This window comes from Cibotium barometz, chromosome 50, assembly GCF_041138505.1.
Source record: "Cibotium barometz isolate CiBa-2024 chromosome 50, ASM4113850v1, whole genome shotgun sequence".
Lineage (NCBI taxonomy): Eukaryota > Viridiplantae > Streptophyta > Polypodiopsida > Cyatheales > Cibotiaceae > Cibotium > Cibotium barometz.
The window spans coordinates 4,763,726-4,784,214 of record NC_141095.1 but is presented as its reverse complement, the minus strand read 5'-3'; the positions used below and the strand labels follow the sequence as shown (position 1 = coordinate 4,784,214).

The following is a 20,489-nucleotide window of genomic DNA, read 5'->3' as shown; positions in this document are numbered from 1 at the left end:
CCTTTGTTGTTCATTTGCGGGTATTTGGTTGTTCAATGCATGTACATGTGCGTAAGGAGCATTGCTCCAAGTTGGACTTGAAGTCTCAGCGCACGATTTTTCTCGGATATAGTTCTGTGTCCAAGGCATATCGTCTGTACGATCAGCAGGCTAGTAAAGTTATTGTGAGCCGTGATGGGGTGTTCAACGAGACTCTTGCATCTTCTGAGAGTGGTGGTGAGCTTCTTCTTCCTTTGCCTCCTCCACTTCCTCCTTGTCCTCCCCCTACTTCTGTTACACCTCCAGATGTGGATTCTTAGTCAGATGATGATGATGATGATGACTCTCCTCCTCCTCAAGCGAGTTTGAGCAGATTGCTGCCTGGATGGTATTTTTAGACAGTTCGTGATTCTGGGTTACGAGAGCTTCCTTCTACTCCTCCGCTTGGTTCTCTTAGGCGATCTTCCAGAGTTTCAGGGAAACGAATTCATGAGGGCAACAAGTTTTTTAACTATGCTCTTATGTCCTCTATTATTCATGGTCCTTTTGATCCCACTTTTGTGGACGAGGCTCTTTCACATGAGCCTTGGCGTCGTGCTATGCAGGCAGAGCTGGATGCTATTGAACGGAATGCCACTTGGATTTTGGTGCCTAGGCCATAGCAGCGTAAGGTGATTGGTGTGCGGTGGATCTTCAAAACGAAGTACCGAGCTGATGGCAGCTTGGACAAGCACAAGGCGAGGTTGGTTGCCAAAGGCTATACTTAGTGCCTTGGAGTCGAGACTTCGATGAACCTTTGCTTCGACGGCCCGGATGACTACCATTTGCACCGTTCTTTCTCTTGCAGGACATCATAGATGGCCCATATTCCAGATGGATGTCAAGTTGGCTTTCCTGAATGGAGAGCTTACACAGGAAGTGTATGTTGATCAGCCACCAGGATTTGAGGTTCCAGGTAGTCAGGATTAGGTGTACCGGCTGAAGAAAGCTTTGTATGGTTTGAAGCAGGCTCCGCGGGCTTGTTACCAGCAGATTGACGAGTCCTTTCAGAAGCTTGGCCTGAGCTGTTCTCATGTAGATTTGAACCTTTATATCCTCCTTGAGAGGAGATTAGTTGTTATTATTGTGGTCTATGTTGATGACCTCATCTTTATAGCATCTTATTTTGTGAGGATCTGTTCAGTCATGGATGTTTTGGAGACAGAGTTTGAGATGACGGATCTTGGCATGTTGCATTATTTTCTTGCCTTTGAGATGTGGTAGACCCCTAAGGGCATTTTCTTCTCTCAGCAGAAGTACACTCCGGAGATACTTGACAGGTTTTAGATGATTGGATGCAGATTAGTATCTTCTCCTATGGATACTAGTGTGAAGCTTTCTCTTCTTGATGCTTCTCCAGGGATTGATCAGGGACAATATCGGGTTCTCGTCAGTTGTTTGGTTTGGTTGACCTACTCCCGATTGGACATTTGTTTCCCAGTCAGCTTATTGAGTTCTTTCACATCTAAACCCCGTCATCAGCATTGGTTGTGTGCTCTCAGGGTTCTTCGGTACTTGCGTGGTACTTTGGACTTTGGCATCTTCTATGGCCAAGGGTGCACTTTTCTTGGATGGTCTGATTCAGATTGGGATGGAGATCCAGATACTCGGCATTCAACCACTAGTTGTGTTTCTTTACTTGGGTTAGGAGCCATTTCATGGAGTAGTAAAACGTAGCCTACTGTGGCGCTTTCCTCTACAGAGGCGGAGTATCGTGCAATTTGTTATGTTGCATGTGAGGCGATTTGGTTGCGGAGATTATTGGGAGAACTTGGCTTTCCTCCTACCGGATCTACTCTTCTTTGGTGTGATAATCAGAGTTGCAACCCTGTGTTTCATGCTTGTACGAAACACATCGAGATTTATATCACTATGTTCGTGAACGGGTTCTTGCTGGAGATTTGCGTTTGGAGTATTGTCCTTCAGCAGAGATGCAACAGATTTGTTTACCAAGCCAGTTTCTCAGGCTTCCTTGGCTCCTCATCTTCGGCTTATGGAGTTTGTTCAGCATCTAGTGCTGAGAGGGAGTGTTAGCATATTCATCCCCAGTTTCTACCCATGTTTGGAGTCCCCTTTTGATCCCTTTTATGGCCCTTGGTTGTGGGCTGGCCACCCCTATTTTCCTAGCATTTTCCCTATTTTCTTGGTATTTTTACCAGGTCGGGTGGTGTCTCTTCTGTCGGCCAGCTCCATTTCTCTTGTCGGCTAGGTCTCTTTGTCGAGTCGGTCAGCCCCTTCATGACCTATTTATAGGTGGGCTTGCCTCCTTCATTTTTTATAGCTTGGTCATCTTTTGTACCCCTCACTTATGAGACTAGTTTGTCTCTTGCTTGGGATTGCTTTCATTGCAGTATATTCAGCATAGTTCTTTCATCTCTCTCTCTCTCTCTCTCTCTCTCTCTCTCTCGCACTTCTCAGATCAGCACACTAGTGCTTATCTTGCTTCCGCTCTGTGCACTCTTTCAATTTGGGTAGCAGATAAACATAACGTTAGGGTACTAGCAAGGCTTATGATTTATAGAAGAAGCCCTATTTGGTTAGGACAACCGTCGGCAGGGTAAACAAGACCAGGCAGATGAAGTCGGCATGATCATATTTTTGGCTTGTGGTCTTTGCTGTTGCTGGCCGACAGCAGGTCGGCCAGTTAATGGGCATGTAAAGAGCCTATATAAGGCTAGGCCAACATTCAGTTCTTTCATCTGACCCTTTTGAGCAGGTCAACATTCAGTCCTTTCATCTGACCCTTTTGGGCAGGTCAAGAGTCTCTCTTTAGATGTCTTAGATTACCTCTTTTGGAAGGTCGAAGGCCACAGGTTTTGTACAGCCTTTTGTACTATATAATATACTGAAAGCACATCTATCTCTCCCTCTTCTCTCTCTGTCTTTGGTGGTAACTTGCATCAAGGTTCCTATTTAGTTGCTTAGGGCTGAAAGAAGACACACAGAGCTTTCGTGCATATGATATTACTACAACTATAGAGACCGGGTAGACACTATCACCACTTGAACGTAGTGAGTGACGATTTGGTCCAAGGAGAGTAACTAAGCTGGCAATCTAATAGAGGGAGACTCATCAATGCCTTAGGATTCCGCATGCCGCTACCTTGCTATCCCTGCAAGGGACTTCACTGGGTGGCAGAGTGTCCCATCAAAAAGGCTATTGTAACTCGCAGTGTCTGGGGGACTAGGGCCTTTGACACACTTGATACCATCAATGCATATTAAAACATTGGGTATTGATTCTTCCCCAAAAACCATGGGTCTTCATGCAATAGAGCTGGTACAGCAAGTACAATGCTCCATTCAGCTGGTACAGCAAGTTCAATGGTTGGTACAATCGGTACAATGGTTGGTACAGCAAGTACAAATGTTGGTATAGTAGATATAGCAGGTATAGTGGCTGGTACAGCAAGTACAAGAGTTGGTACAGCCGGTACAATGGCTGGTATAGCAGGTACAACAAGTACAAGGACTGGTACAGCCAGTATAGTGGCTGGTACAATAGGTACAAGGGTTGGTACAACAAGTACAATGGCTAGAAATCATAATAAATGATTAAATACCCTTGCCTTCAGTATTTCTTCGCGATGGAAGCCTCCAAAACAGTCCCCAACAGTCGGTATTCTTCATGGGCAGCCTTCAAGAGAGAGAGAAAGAGAGTAGCCATCATTAGGGCAGCCTATAATGGTGGTAGAGGCTAGTGTGCAGCAAGAGAGCCTCCATTAATGAAGAGAGAGGGCTCCAATTTATAGATTTGGGGCTCCCATGAGTGAAAATGGAAAGAGAAGGCTATGATGACAAGTGGAGAGCCACACAATAGCTGGAGTGACAAGTGTGAGGCCACTTGTCTCACTTTGATCCACTTTCTTGCCACATGTCCCATTCTAAGAGATGGGTTCTCCCATAATCTTTACCTCTAAAAATATCCCAACTAGTAGACATTATGTCATAGGCACTTTGCCAACTCTTGGTATTTGCTCAATTCCAGATGTAATGACGCGAACAGAATTTCCATCGAAGTTGGGCCAAAAATAGCAACTCTCCTAAATTTTAGGAGTGTGGTCCTTTGTATTCTAGGATAATCCCCCATTCCCAAAGCTTGTACTTTCCAAATATTTAGACATCCTCGAGTCCACCAGACCCCTTTCATACTGGGAAATGTCCAAGCTGGTGATAGCTATGGCAGCCGCAATAACCAACCCACAGCCACTACTACCACTCTGCATTGGTCGTGATTGCATCGTCCACCCCAATCGTTAGCACGTCAACTATACTTGCAAAAATCGAGGTTTTGAGAATTTGGGGCTTTTACAAATTAAGGTAAAAATCATCAAATTGAGGCTTTTGTGAACTCCAAAAACTAGGGCTTTTCGAAATTAGGCAAAATCTACCTAATTGAAGCCTCTGCAAGTTTAAAAATTTGGGCCTTTTTTTTGCATTGGGTGAAATTTGGCAAAATTGAAGCCTCCCATAGCGCATTGAAGCCCCTTAGTGCCATGGGTGAAGTAATAGCATGGAAAAGACGTCGGAAAAGGCTGACACCACTGGCATCGAGGGGGGATTTCACCTTGATCTCCTCGAAATTTGTATTTCCTTAGAATTTGTAATTCCAGTTTGTGTGTGTGAGTTTGGGTTCTTTGCCCAAAATGTCCCCCAAAACAAGGACAGAATTTGTAGACTCGGTGTACAAATTGACTCAAGATATTGTGCAGTTGTCACCAATTGGTCCCTTCACCAGTCTTGACCAATGATTCACACACTGAGTGGAACCAAGGTGTGAATGGGGATTTTCCATAGAAGAAAAGCTGGAGCATTTACTGGCAAAGTTTGGCCTGAATGATGGCTTCCGAGCAAAAGTAGCATGAGATTTTCATCATTAAAGTGACTTATAAGACTTTTTTTTTTTTGGAAAAACGATCCTTCTATTAGTTAATGAGAAAACGCCATAAGGCTACAAAGCTCACCTCACAAGGAGGGATAATAAACACAGTGAACACCGGAGCTCCACCCCCGTGGCTGGCCGCTCTCTGGGGGGGGCTACCTAGTAGTACATGCTGGAGGTGAGAAGAGCCAAACTGGAGGCCTGTAGTGCCAAGTGACATCCTCGCCCCTCACGATGAGGAAAGGGCCAGGCTGCCAAGTGCGGAGGAACGCCTTGCGGCGACCTCTCATGCGATCCGAGTCGCCCTGAAGTTTCCCCCAGTGTCCTCTCAAGGTGTGAATGATGTCCACCCAGAGGGCCTGTATGACCTCCGCCGGTGGAGTCGCCTGGCGGTCTATGGCCTCCCTGCATCGGGCTCTCCATATGTGCCAAGCCGTCATGCTGCTGATCATCTCCCATCTGTGCCCGTCCCCCTCCTGGGAGACTGCCGAAGAGAAGTCTGGCGTCGGGACCACCGCCATCGCCCTGTCAGAGACCTGGATGGTCACACTGCAAGGGACGTCCTCGTATCCAAGGGCCAGGCCGCTGTCCGTGGCCCAAGCCACCGCACCCCACGTCGCCATCATCTCACCTGGCGAGCCTGCAAAAACCATCCTGAGAGCGCGCTGCCAGACCTGCTGTGCCTGTGGGCAATCCCATAAGCAGTGCCGCTGCGACTCTTGTGCATGGCCGCACCGAGGGCAGGACGCTGGGTGTCTGCCAAAAGCTAGCCAAACCCCCACAGCCAGTCCTCTATGCGCTGCAAGCCAGAGAAAAAGCGTCACCTTCCGGGGCCGGAAGCTGGCCCAAAGGTGCTGCCAGAAGTCCCTAAGGAAGGCATGGGAGAGTCCCTGTCGCCGCCAATGCTCGGCCGCCGCCGGGGTGCCCGCTGTCTTGTGCCTCTGGATCCGCCGCCCCAGCCTCGCTGTGTACTGAAAAAAGGGGGTGCCTGGGCTGGTAGGGGCCGAGTAGGGATCTCGCCAAAGCCACTCGCCTGGATCCCACTGAAGGCGAATAAGAGGCTTGCTGTCCCAAGCCCATAATCTCTAAGAATAGTCCTCCCCTATCGAGGCCGGTGAGGGGTCTACATGCCACTGTCTCTGATGAAAGCCGACCACCCGCATCCTCTGAAAGATACAACCCTGGAACTCATCCAAAACTAGTCGGGTCCTCTGAAGCTGGCCTCCCTCTCCCACCTCGAAGGTGAGTGGGGCGACTCTCTCTGCTGAGCCGCAGACTGCTAGAAGGATCTCATGCCGAGTAAAGACGCCCATCCACTGTGGAGGTGGAGGGTCCTGTACTGGAGTCCGCCACTCCCGGGGGATGGCCGCCTCAATGTCCTGCCTCATCAACTCTCTGCCCCTCATCCCGCTGAGTCTCCTCTCCTGAGCCTCTAGAGGCAGCTGCTGAAAACATATCCAGTCGTCTAGGGACTGGGCTGGGCCGGAGCTCAAAGGGCCCCACGACACGTGAGATCGCGATCCAACCATATGACCACTGGGAAGTCGGATCAAGGGGTTCCAGATCAATGGCTGCCTCAGGCGCTCCTCATCGGTGCCCGGGGGAGTCTGGAAGAGTGACGGCCTCAGATGCTCCCAAGCCCTCAGAAGGCTAGCTGCAAAACGCTCCTCGAAGCCAAGGCCCACTCCTCTGGATCGCTGCTCTGTAAAGATCCACCTGATACTGGGGGTCCAGGGGCCGCTAAGAGGAGGAGTGCGGCTGAGAATCCTGGCAACAAGAAACTCCTTCCACGGCTCAGCGCCTGGTAGGAGGCCACGAACCACCAACTTGCCAAGCAAAGCTCGGCTCTGACAAATAGGATCAACTATGCCCAGGCCGCCTCTCTCCCTCGGCTGGGTAATCATAGCCCATGCCACCTTGGCCCTGGCGGGCCGCCCGTCGCCACCGCACCAAAGAAAGTTCCTGATGAGCCTCTGCACCTGGCCAATACACGCCCGCGAGAAGGCCCAGCAAGAAGTGATGTACCACATGGTAGCAAGCAGGACCTGGTTGGCCACAACCACTCAGCCAGCCAGAGATAAACGAGCGGTACTCCAATACAGAAGCTTCTTCCAAATGCTCAGAAGAAGGGGGGCTATCTGCTGCTCCGGAGATATGTCAATGCCCACATAGCATCCCAAATAGCGCACTGTAGTGCCGGGGGGCAGCCACTGAAACCCATCAACTGGCCTCCAAGTCGGGGGGGGGCACGGAACTGACCCACAACCCACACGACTTGTGCCAGTTGATCAAAGCGCCCGAAGCTCTGCAAAACCTGTCCATGGCTGAGGCGAAGCGGTGGAGGTTCTCCTCCCCTCCCTGAAGATAGACAGCAGTGTCATCCGCAAACTCTGAGTCTAGGAGCTCCTCCGAGGTGCGGATGGGGAGCTGGAGGCCCCGCAAACCTGTATCCTGTGCCGTCAAGAAAGTGCTCATGGCCTCCGCCACAAAAAGAAAAAGAAAGGGCGCCAAGGGGCACCCCTGCCGCACCGAGCGCGAGAGCTGGAACCTCTCTCCGCGCACGCCCTGTATCAGCACCTGGCTATGGGCCGATGTGTAGAGTGCAGAGACCCCACGGATCCACTGAGGGGGGAAGCCCATCCTCTCCATAGTGCCTTCCAAGAAGGCCTAGTCCACCCGATCATATGCCTTCTCGAAGTCGAGAAGGAGCACTGCCAGATCCTCCTGCCGAAATCTAGCCAAAGCCGTAGCCTCCCAGAAAGAGAAGATGTTATCCAGGATGCTCCTATCCTGGATGAAGCCTGTCTGCGTGGAGTGGATAATGTTCGGAAGGTGAGGCTGAAGCCGCCTGCTGATCGCCTTAGCTAGGACCTTGTAGGCCGTGCCTAGCAAGGTGATTGGTCTCCACTGTCTAATCTCCAGTCTGTCTCCTCCCTCTTTGGGGATCAGGTGAATCAACCCCTCTGCCATGCTGTCCGGCATGTCTCCCAACTCCATGATCTCCTGGAATGCCAATCTGAAGCCCCTATGCAAAAGACCCCAGTACCTCTGGAAGAAAGCCACTGAGAGACCGTCCTCACCAGGGCATTTGCCCCGAGGAAGTGCCTGAAGAGCCTCCTCCAGTTCCGTATCCGAGAAGGGGGAGAGAAGGGAGTGCTGCAAATGGGCCGGCACAACCGGTCTCGTGAAGCTCCAGACTGCCTCCCGAGCCTCTCTCACCCTGTCATCTGTTGGCTCAGCAGAGAGCAGATCCCTGTAAAAATCTGTGGCGATCGCCCGAATACTGGGGGGATCCACCACCACCTGGCCATCAGCCTGCCGAAGACGCCTGAGACCCTCTCGTCTGAAGCGGGGTCCTGTCGCCTCAAAGAAGTCTCGAGTCACTCTGTCTCCAGCCTGTGTCCAAAAAGAAGCCCGAGCATGGAATCGGAACTCCACCCTCCTCTCCTCGATGGATCTGATCTCTGTGCGAGCTGACTCCATCTGCTCTGAAATCCAAGGGCTCGTGGGCTCCCTCTCCTGAAGTCTCTGGAGGGAAGCTAGACTCCTCCGCAGGCTCCTCTCCTGCTCTCTGAAAGCCTCCAGACGGTCCAGGGCAGCCTGTCTGAGCATCCCGCTGATCTCCTGCAAACCCCTGTCAAGATCGCTGGCTGCCGATCCTCTCCTGAACTGAAGCTCCTGCCAGACCTGCTCAACTCTGGTCGCAATCTCGGGCTCCTCTATGAGACAATCTGGAATCCGGACGCTCTGGCCTCGCTCTCCTCTCGTGGGGTCATCGATCTGGAGAAGCACAGGAAAGTGGTCTGAAAACGAGGAGCCTGCAAGTATACCCAGAGTGCCACCTCTATCGCAAGCCCACTCATCAATGTAAAACCTGTCGATGCGGGAAAGGTTAACTCCTGTGGCCCGTCTATCCAAGCGCGAGAAAGATAAACTCCCCTGCAACCTGCCAAACTCCGAGAGAGTCCACGGATCCTGGCCTCTCACCTGCAGCACTAGTTCCTCCCAGGCAGCGAGCTCCGGCCCATGAATGGTCTCCTGGCTGCCCCCCATCCTGTCCTCTGCATCCTCCAGCATGTTGCAATCCCCCCCTAGGCACCAATGGTCTGCCATGGGGAGGGATTGCCTAATGGTGCTCCAGAACTCAGCTCTCCCGGTCGCCCCATTAGGGGCGTAGAAATTGAGGAAGCCAATGCGGTCTTCCCCAACCCGAAGGATGATCCACTGCGCTCGACCCTGGACCAGAGTGCCAGAATCCACAACCTCGGATAGAAGCTGCTCGCTGACTGAGATGCATACTAGAAGCTGCTCGCTGACTGAGATGCATACTCCACCCTGGTTCCCCTGGGGACCATATGCCGGTGACCAAAAAGTGTGACTCCTGCCTGGCAAGATCTTCCCGCAGGTGCGGGTGCGCCCGGCAGAAAGGTGGTGCTCCTGGATGAAAAGGATATCTATGGGTCCTCCAACGAGAGCCCTCTGGATCTCCTGGCGAAGTCTGCCCCTACCAATGTAGCAGCGAGGTCCACCAAGACCCTGGATGTTCCATGAGAGGATCCTCATGGATGAGCTATGGCAAGTGAAGCAGCCGCCACTGGCTCACCCCTCTCAGCCGGCCCGGATGAGCTGCCCTCCACTCTGTGAGTCTTGGGCGCCGGCTTGGAGGGAGAATAGTCACTGTCAGTCCGGGTGCGGAGTCTCTCCAAAAAAAGGGTGACCTGTCTCTGTGTCCAGCCCCACTCCGCCTTCGCCCTGTCTAGGGCATAGGCATGAGACCAATCCTCTGCATATATGTATCTAAGGGTAGGCTGCACCCTCGGGGCGGCGTGGAGGAGAATCAGTAGCACCGCCTCAACGGAGGTGTGGACCGGATCCGCCCGCCAATCTCCTATGCCAAACAAGCTCATGCGGGCTGAGTGTAATCGGGTCTGCAATAGGTCCGTGAGCCCCAGGTCACTGAAGTGGTGAGAAAAATCCAGTATCTGATCACGCAGAACTTCCTCAACAGAGTTGCAATCCCATGCTGTGTCTGGGGCAACACTGAGAGGAAAGGAGAAGGCTACCATGCTGCTCACCACTGAAGGAGAGCGAGAGGGATGGCACACCACGCAAACTCGCAAGGGCGCGACCAGTGTCTCAAACGGGCCAGCATCCAGCTGGAGACACCTGAAAAAACCATATCCACTGGGAGCCCCATCACTCGCGGGGGCCCCCCAGGGGAGGCTGGAGAGAACTCAGTGGCGGGCGAAGCTATGATCGCCATCTCCACCGGCCTGGAGTGGCGGTGGAACAGCCGCTGAACAGAACTCTGGCCTACCCAGCTGCGCTGCCCCGGGGCAGTGGGTGGTCTGGAGGAGTATCCTGGAGAGGCCGAGGGAGGGATGGTGGCTCGTGGAGAGGAGGGGGGAGAGCGAGGAGAGGATGGAGAGGCATCTGCCAGAGGAGAGGAGTCAGGGGGGGCCGCCGGGGGAGGCGGGAGGGGGGGGGCTGGGGGGGGAGAGGGGGGGGGAGGAAGGAGTGCTCTCCGAGTGAAGGGAAGAGGGGCCGGGGGTCGCAGAGTGTGGCCTGGGATCCTCGGGAATCTGCTCCATGGAGGGGGCGGGGCCTCCCTCGGGGGGAGGCGGGAGCGGGGTCTCCACGTGGGGGGCTCCACCGGCGGCCTCAAAGGGCACTGAGACTGAATCCTCGTCCATCGGGGTGGGACCTGCTAGCCGCCTATCCTTGACTGGAGCATAAGTGTGGGTAGGTGCATGGACGCCAGCCGGGGTCGCCTGTCCGCCAGCCTGTGCTGCCTGCTGGCGTCTGCGACGGTCCCTGCGGGCCGGGCGTTTCCGCCGGCGAACCTCCTGCCATCCGCCAGCCTCCTGGGACTGCACGGCATCCTCCGCCAGAGCCTGCTCGTCAGATGATGGCGCCTGCTGAGACGAGCCAGGGATGTCCGGTCTCTTAGGTGGATGGCCACCCCTCGGGCCTCCTGAAGGGGGTCCAGAGGCGGCAGAGCGTGAAGGATGAACCCCCTTGCGGGGACAAGCGCGTGCGAGGTGGCCCATCTCCCGACAGTTGTAGCACTGGCTGGGGAGGCCCGAATACTCCACGCGCTGTATCAAATGTCCTCCAGAAAGACAAGGGAGGAGGATCGTCTTCGGGAGGGACTCCGGTGAAGGAACCACAACACGAATGGCCGGAAGTCCTGCTGCCCGAGCTATCACTGGGGCCGCTGTCTGAGGCGTCTCCACCACCTGCCCGAACGCCTTGCCAATGGATGACAAGAGGGGCAAGTACTCCCTGCGGAGTCCAGGAAAGCAGATAGTGATGGGGAAACCTGTCGCGCCTGCTAGCGGGTCAGAAGCGGGGTCGAAACCGTGAGTCCATCGCGCCAGGAACGCCCGGGATGAGCGGAGGGCAATGGGGCTCCGAGCGAGCACCGTCTGAGCTGCCTGGGGGGACTCGAAATCCACCTAGTAGTAGCCACGTCCCAAAAAATCGACGCTGACGATCTTGGCAGGCACGCCAACGAGGCTGCCTTGCAGAAGGTCGCGAAGCTCTCTCCGCATCGGACGGCTACCCACTATCTTGCAGACCAAGGAGGAGGCCTCAAGAGCGGATACTGTAGAAACAAACAACTGCTGATCTGCAGCTGTGAACTCCAGACGGAGACCGGAATCGGCAGGGGTAGTCGGAGCGGCTTCCATGGAGTCCTCCAGAGGGAAAAAGCCAGAGACCGGGGTCACCAACGGGAGGGACACAGCCCTGCGAGGAAACGGAGAGGCGGACGGTGAGAGGATAGCGGGGGCGGAGCGGGGGGAGGGGGGAGGGGGGGGAGCTGGCGGTGGGAGGAAGGGCGAAACGGAGACGGAGGGTGGGGAGAGGGAGAAGGCGGAGGGAAGAGCCTCTAAGCGGAGGAGAAGGCGGGGGGGGGGAGAAATGGCGGGGGAGGAACTGGCGGGGAAGAGAGTGGCGGGGGAGAGAAGGCGGGGGGGAAAAAGGCGGGAGAGAGATGGCGGGGGGGGGGGGGGGGGGGGGGGGGAGAGATGGCGGGGGAGGAAGCGAGGAGAGAAGAAGGCGGGGGGGGAGGAAGCGTGGACGGCGGCGGGGGGGAGAGGCGGAGGAGAGGCGGGGGGCAGGGAGGGCGCGCGACGGCGAGGGGTGGTAGGCGCAGGAGCAGATCGCGCAGCGCGTAGGTTAGTGACTTATAAGACTTATAAGTCACACATCATTAAAGCTGGCTGGATACATTATTATTATTGGGCATGTACAATTGGACAAAAGGAGGCGCCTAGCTCCAGCTTGGGAAGCAAATTTGGGAAAAGCATAGAAGTAGCTATTTTGGGGAGCAAAGCCACTTATGGCAAAAAGGGAAAAAGCACAGCCAAAATAGAGCTAGTCGACTTTATTAAAAAAAGCATGGAAAGGCCTTTGTGGGGGAGATATACATGTGCATCCACCTTCAAGGCTGATCGTACAGATCTAGGTAGGCCTGCAGCAGCTACTCTCTCTCTCTCTCTCCCTCCTTCATCCTCTTGCGCTAGCCGTACAGGGTACGGCAACCATACCACTCGCCTTCCCTCTCGCGCAGGCTGTACAGTGTACAGTGCTGCAGAATACTCTCTCTTCTCTCTTCACTGACCGACCAGAGATTACAGCCACCGTACTACAGCCGCCGTCACAGGGCTGTCCATACAGCCATACAGAGGCTGTACCAGCTCACACATGTGAAACCACTAGGGCCGTTTTGTGGGCTGTTTTTGGGGCTGTTATAGAGGAATTTGGGACAGTTTTGAGAGCTCTACTGGGGCTGATTTGAGGCTCTGTTTTGGGGCTGTTTTGGCGTGGAGTTCAGGGCTGTTTTTGGCTCCGTACTGGGTTGTTTTTGTTGGATTATATCATCTCCAGATGGTCTACATCACCATTTTCATGCTTGTATTGCCCATTTATGGGGCCCTACATTGGCATATCTTAGCAAATATTATTCAGCATTTTTCTACCATTTTAAAGGTATTTTTCAGCATTTATATAGCATTTTATGCTATTGTGTTGCTGTCGGCCTCCTATAGCTAGCTGACCAGCATATAGGGGAGTATATAAGGGCTGACCCCCCTTTCCCCCCAGTTCATCTCATTTTTGAGCATTCGCTTGAGGTCATTAGCTACTGCTTCTTACCATTGTACAGCACCTACGGGCTTCCCTTGTGCTCAGTTTTCAGCAATAAACATCAGTTTCCAGCATTTACAGGTCTTGTACTTGGGCCTACATGTGTGTTTTCTATTTGCTTCACTTTCTTTCATGGTATCAGAGCAAAACGCTGACCTATGAGTAGAAGAGAGCTGGGTCTTCTGTTTTGGAGCATAGGCTTCGACAATTTGCCGCGTATTCTGCAGATTTCAGCGTAGAAGGTGCTGCATTTTCTTCTGGGAGAAGAGGCTTCCTCAAGATTGTTGTGTTTTCTTCATCTGACACTAGGGACTGTTGTATTTCTGAATTTTCAGCAAAGATTGCTGATTTTTATGCTGGCTAGATTACTGAAGCCCTCTTCTAGGTGATGAGGACAAGGATCTACATCTTGGAGAGATCTTCCTTCTTTCTCTTCTTTCAGTTTCCCACCCAGCCTCCCTTTCTTCTTGCTGTGCACAGCATGAGAAGAGGACTTGCTGATTTTTTCAGCCCCTTTCTTCAGAGAAGGTTTCTTGTGAGAGGACATGGCTTCACGAGGTTTCTTTACTGCTGCTCCTCCTGTTGATGATGCCGGCCACGTGATGTCATCGCTATATTGTACGACCGCCTACATCATCACCGTTGTACGACTGTAGGTCTGCTATCCTGTATTAATGCTACATGATCTACTTGGACCAGTACTAAGGCCACGTCCACCCTTACTTCATCGTGCAAGGATGTTCCCTTTGTCGGAGAACAAGCCTTATCCAAGTACAAAAAGATAAGTGTGTGTGAATAGCCTCTAAAAGGGCAACATATGTATGTGTGTGTGTGTGAACCCACCCGTAGAGTGGTGCACCTAAATATCTAGATATCATACCTGTACTGACCTAAGCAATGATGTCATGTAGGAGAGGCTCTAAGCCTATAAAAGCTTTGTACTTGAGTGAAGAAATACAACACAAGTCACATCATTGAGTCATGCAATTTTCTCTCTTTGAGCATTGTCTTTCTCTAACTCTCTCTCTCTTCATCAAATGCCATAGCCATATTTGCCTTCAAGCCTCCATATCTCTCAAAAGTTTCCATTACCCTTTGTCACACCTACTTGAACACACGAGTGTTGATTTGGTGGTTTGCTTTTTTTGGGTGGTGCTCGCGGAAATCTTGTTGCTGAGAAGACCTCGGAGGACATAGAGTTGCTGGCGAATGGTTGACTGGATGGGATCCGTGACGATAGGCACTCGGGTGAGTCATAGCAAGCAAGAGACCCTTGAGTTGAACTAGGGCTTTTTGGATCCTACAGGCCATGAGACCATCGACATCAACGATCTTTGGAAAGCTATGGCAGGAAGAATCGAAATCTTGTACTCTGAAGGAATCACTCCTCTTGGATTTTATTTGGTATTAGTAAATCCTTGGGGGGAGGCGTTGGCCCATAGCATCATTCCAACCCCTAGTGTTGTTAAGTGAATTCCGTTATATACATGCCTCCCGTTTACAGTAATCCACAGTGTTCGACTCCCCTCCATATGGGAAGCAGGTAAGGCTGTCCGATGTGGGCCAACATGACATCCCATCATAGATCAGTACCCACTCCAGGAAGCATCTGATATCAAATCCTGCATTCTGAGATGACTGCTGTAGCTCCATCTCTTGGGGGTCTATCTCTTAGAGCATGACAGAATTTGCATGGAAATCATACATGTGCATGTGCGTTCTGTCTGCCCGTGCATTGAAGTCACCCAATAGGAGGATGCTATGTGTTGGGAGAACTTCACAATGTTTGTAAACAAAGGGGCATATGGGAACTGTCCATCCTGCAGCGAATCCTGTGTGAAGGCAGATGTCATGGGCGGGGGCGGGGGGGGGGGGGGGGGGAATGAAATGTTATATTAACGTCTTCAAAAGGCCAAAGTGACCTATTAGACCAAAGTTACAACCATGTGACATCTTATACACTGTCTGGAAAAGAAAAGAAAGAACTGAAGGTAAGTATCTAGCCCTACAATACATCAGTAGGGAGCATCCGGAAGCAGCAACTAGGGAGAGTGGGAAGCTAATGCTACTAGCCAAAATGGGGTACATGAGTACATGGATACATGAATACATGAATATGGGGGAGTACAAAAGTGACAGTGAGTACAACACTATATGGCTGGACTGGTAATCATCCTAGGGGCTCTAGCATGGGTCTCTGCCAGATGGCCTAGATATCTGCCACCATAGTGAGATGCCTAGTCGGACGAGCCCGATGCCTCGCAATGATGCTCTGAATCCTCTGGTGTAGGCACCGTCTCCGATGTGAGGATCCGGAGCTCTCGAGCGTTTGGATCTGCCCAACTGGATAGCTCTCTCAACTAGAGTCCCACGGGGTGCCCACTGCTCGGCTGTCGGATGTGTGTCGGGGAGAGAGAGAGAAAGAAAGAAAGAAAGAAAGATTTTATTAACGTCTTCCAAAAGACCAAACTCGGTCTATGAGACAAATCAGTGTACCTGTGTGGGGTATCCTCTGTCATCCCAACAAAATGAAAAAGTACTGAACTAAAAAAAAAAAGCTGAATCTGGGTGTGCAATAAGTACAATGAGTGGGGGGGAGTGGATGGAGCTCTACTACTAGGAGAATGCAAAGCTATATGCATGGAGTATACAATCATGATATGCAACCTAGCTAGCTCCATCCTGTACCATACTGGGGGTATAAAATGGTATACATCAATGAAGGGGGTGTCCACAGCTCCCTGAAGAACATGCCTGGGTCTGCTTTGAAGCGAGCCAGTCGCTCCGCACCCTCTCTCTGAAACTAAGCTCTGATCTCTGTCATCTCTCTCTGGTATAGGCGTGGTGTCCGAAAGCCAGGTGTCCTCTGTCTCCTGCGGGCTTTGAGTGTCTCTGCTCTCTGGAGAGTAATTCCCTGCTGTGTAGGGGCTGGGAGTGGGATGGATCTCTGGAAAAATGTAGTAATTTGTGTTTGTCGCCCCCCCTTTGGAGCTGTCTGAGCCTGTAATGATGTCTCTCTGTGATGTTATATGTCTAGAATGAATCTCCCCAGTATGCGTTGGTCTGCTGCCTCAAAGATTTGGCGTAGGGAATGTGGCTCTCTGAATAAAATGGGATATCTCTCTCTGATGGCTGTATATGCTCTGCATCTGCATACATAATGCTCCGCACTCTCCACCTCCTCTTTGCACAATCTGCATACCCTCTCCTCTCGGGGGATCCGTGCTGCTCTGCCAGTCTCGATCTCCAATCGATGTGATGAAACTCTTAGCGGACCAATAGCCACTCGGGAGCCGTGTGGTAAAAAGCCCTCCATGTATCTAGGCCTCTTTATAAATCCATCATCAATGACACTCATGAAGTGATCTTTGTAGTATAGCATCTTCGGTGGAAGAGGCTGTGTAGGCGATATCCATGTCTCTCGTGTATAGAGCTGCCATAGGTCCTGTCTCAATACTCTGTTCCTCTCACTATGAGAGAGACGGATATGTGGTGCATCCCTGTCATACTGGAATGGTGGTAGATGATCCATGTCTAGGCCATGCTGTGAGAACCAATGTGTGACTTGTGCATACCATGATCCTCTATCTCCTACCTCAGCCAGCTGTCTAGATGCCTCAAAAGCTCTGTATGACAATCTGTCCTGTGGCATCTCTCTGAATCTGTCTAGCAGGCATATAGTTTGGAATATGGCCTCTACCATCATAGGAGGCGCAACAAACTCTGCTTGGATACTGTCATGAGAGGTACTGACTGTTTGCTGCGTATCATGCGTGCCATCATGAGGGCCTGTGGTCTCTCTTATCTGTGTCCACCAATGGGTAGCAAGGCGTGGCGCCCACACCGCTGCTCCATACATCAGTGCCGGTGTGACTAATGTGTCAAATAGCCACCCCTTCGTTCGGGGCTCTTGAAAATGCGCCTGGTGGCACTATCTCTCTAGCATAGCCAATGCTGCATATCCCCGTGTCAATCTAGCTCTGGCTGCTGAACCCATGGTGAAGCGCGTGGCATCTCTGCAGAGAAGGTAACCCCTAGGTACACAAATGATGTCACCACCTCCACCTGGCATCCTGCGAGAGTGAATGTCAGCTGACTCCTGCCCTATCTCGATGTATGAAAGACCATAACCTTGAGTTTTCTCACCCAAGGGAGGTGGGAATGCCCTTCTTGTGTCTAGATTCCAACCATGACTAGAAAGAAGAGATTTCATTTAGGGCTTTTGTTTCAAGTTAATTCAACCACTGCTGTGATGTTATGAAACTGTCCTTATGTTGTTCTTGGTTCCTGCAGGGGCTTTGCTCTACATAGAGCCAGAGTTCAATCTGGATTCCCAGCCTGTTCTTGAAGGTTTTGTAGCTGCTGCATCTCTTGTCGGTGCAGCAATCAGTACTACATTTGCAGGTTCTGGTGCTGACTGGCTTGGTCGGCGCAAGATGCTATGCATATCTGCAATAATCTTTTGTGTCGGTGCTCTGCTGATGGTGTGGTCTCCAAATGTGTACATGCTTTTGGTGGCTCGTATAATAGATGGTATAGGAGTGGGCCTGGCGGTGACAGTGGCTCCAATGTACATATCAGAAGTAGCACCATCAGATATCCGTGGAGAATTGAATACGTTACCACAGTTTGTAGGCACAGGAGGCATGTTTCTGGCATACTGTATTGTTTTCGGAATCTCACTTTCGAGCAACCCAAGTTGGCGGCTAATGCTAGGCATAATACTCATACCTTCTCTTGTGTATTTGTCCCTTGGGATCTTCTACTTGCCTGAGTCTCCAAGGTGGCTTGTGAGCAAGGGTAGGACGAAAGAGGCCCGGGAGATTCTGCAGCTCCTTCGCAATAAGGAAGATGTATCAGGTACTGCAATTGATTGGCTACCTGCAAAGGTTCACAGTTTAATTTAGTTGATCTAGTGTTGATTCTCAAAACAGTCTCTTTCTTCTTTGTTGCTCAGGAGAGATGGCCTTGCTAGTAGAAGGACTGGGTGTGGGGGAAGATGCTGTTTTGGAAGAATATATTATCCAACCTGCAGACTTTGAAGGGGAAGAAGACGCAAGTGCCACTGAAGAAGAACCCCACATCAAGATTTTTGCTCCCGAAGATGGTACATCATGGATTGCAAAACCCATCTCTAGTTTAACTGGCTCACAAGGACTCCTTTCAAGGCCTGCAAGCATAATCCAACAAGCTACCCCTCGCCGACAAAGCATTCCTCTCATGGATCCCATGGTTTCTCTAATGGGAAGTCTCAAGGGTACATTTGCTGACAACTTCACTGGGTTTGGGAGCATGGCAAGCAATGTTCAGGGTCAACAGTTTGAAGCCTTTGATGATGGGGGTAGGGAAGAGGGGACAGGGGGTTATGATTCTGAAGAGGAACCTGCAGGGGAGATGGCTGAAGGTCTGACAAGTCCTCTACTCTCAAGGCAGACTAGTAGTCAGTGGGAAGAAGAGGACCTTCGTAGGGTTGATTCGACTACTGGGCAGTCCATCTCAAGGGCTAGTTCAGTGTCCAGGATAGCCTCTAAGGACAGAAAAGGTTTTTCAACAGTTTCTCAGAGCAATATACCAGAAAGTTTTGCACCACGTGGAAGTTTTGTTGGATCTGTCGGGAGCACAGGCATCGGAGGTGGCTGGAAGCTGGCTTGGCAATGGACAGGTCCTGAAGGGACAGAAGGAAAATCGGGTCAAGGAGAGTTCAAGAGAATCTATCTGTTTCAACAAGAAGGTCCCACTGATGGCTCTCGGATGGGTTCTGTGTACTCACTTCCTCGCTATGGCAGTACAGTAAGTAACCTTGAACCGATCCAAGCTGCAGCATTGGTGAGCCGGCCTTCTCAGTATGGAAAAGATATTACTTTGGAGAATCAAGTTGGACCTGCACTCATACATCCGTCTGAAACGGCTAGACAAGGGCCTGCATGGTCTGAGCTGCTGGAAGGGGGTGTAAAACAGGCTCTTATAGTTGGCGTCACGATGCAGATCCTTGAGCAGGTCAAGCAAAGGCTTTCTTACCTTCTTATATTACACAACTTAATTTTTTAGTTTGTCCTAATTTTTTCACCTTTTTATGGACAGTTCGGTGGGATAAATGCCGTCCTTAATTTTACACCAGAAATACTTGAGGAGTCTGGCGCAGAGGTATTGCTGTCTAGCATGGGCATTGGAACTGACTCAGCATCTGTGTTAACGAGTGCTGTTATAAATCTGGTCAGCCTTCCATGTATCCTGGTAGCAATGCGGCTTATGGACAAATTGGGGAGAAGGTATGTGTGTTTTCTGAATATTTTTGCACTTAGTTCTACTTTCCACTCAACTCTTGAACCTTGACTTTGCTTTTGTGGTGTGCTGCAGGACAATCTTGCTGCATACTCTCCCAGTCCTTGTAGTAGCTTTACTGGCTTTGGTCATCATTAATGTTGTCCCCGCAAATGATGCTGTCTTTGCAGCAGTGTCAGTTGTTGGTGTCGTGATTTATGTGGGCTGTTTTGTAATGGGATTTGGACCTATTCCAAACATGTTGTGTGCCGAGATCTTCCCGACAAGAGTCCGGGGAGTATGCATTGGGATCTGTCAAGCTGCAATGTGGCTGACAGACATCTTAGTGACGGAGCTCTTCCCCGTGCTGGACGATTCCATAGGTATTGCTGGAACATTCGCGTTTTTCGCAGCATTCTGCCTAATAGCTTGGATATTCATATTCTTGAAGGTGCCAGAAACAAAAGGGATGCCCTTGGAAGTTATTGTGGAGTTCTTTGCTATGTCTGCTGCTGGGAAGAAGAAAGCTGCATTGGAAGCTCAAGATGGAGAACTGGACGTGGAAGTCTGAGATGACCAGTCTTCTTTGAAGCGAGTCTAAGCCCATTTCAAGTGGAAATCTTGACATCTTTGGAGTTACGTTGGCTTTTTGCCTTGACCACAAGTAAGAAGAGCTCAGTGAATGTCCCTTACAGTTGGCAGTCAAGTTGATATCTAGATACCTATGTAATGCTGGGGTCTCATGGAAGCCGAGCCATGTTTTATGTTGTGATTTATTTTAACATACTTTCTAAGTTTGTCAATGTCCAATTTTATCAATTCAGCAGCTCCCACATGAGGGTGTTATTCTTTTTTCCCTTCAGTGGTAATACATTGAGGGACCTACATAAAAGGCATGATTGAGAGAGAGAAAGAATGAAAGAAAGAAAGATTTTATTAACGTCTTCCAAAAGACCGAACTCGGCCTATGAGACAAATCAGTGTACCTGTGTGGGGTATCCTCTGTCATCCCAACAAAATGAAAAAGTACTGAACTAAAAAGCTGAATCTGGGTGTGCAATAAGTACAATGAGTGGGGGAGGTGATGGAGCTCTACTAGGAGAATGCAAAGCTATATGCATGGAGTATACAATCATGATATGCAACCTAGCTAGCTCCATCCTGTACCATACTGGGG

General features: G+C 51.0%; 1 protein-coding gene across 1 annotated transcript in view; it reads left to right on the top strand.

Moving 5' to 3' along the window:
* Nucleotides 1-20,204, top strand: part of LOC147609742 (monosaccharide-sensing protein 2-like) — a 38,359-nt gene extending 18,155 nt beyond the window's left edge. Inside the window, exons 2-5 of the mRNA XM_086787305.1 lie at nt 17,345-17,911; nt 18,009-19,048; nt 19,133-19,320; nt 19,409-20,204. Of these exons, the coding sequence (XP_086643431.1) occupies nt 17,345-17,911; nt 18,009-19,048; nt 19,133-19,320; nt 19,409-19,883 (2,270 nt within the window). The 3' untranslated portion in view covers nt 19,884-20,204. The remainder of the gene's footprint in view (nt 1-17,344; nt 17,912-18,008; nt 19,049-19,132; nt 19,321-19,408) is intronic.
* The last annotated feature ends 285 nt before the right edge of the window (nt 20,205-20,489 follow it).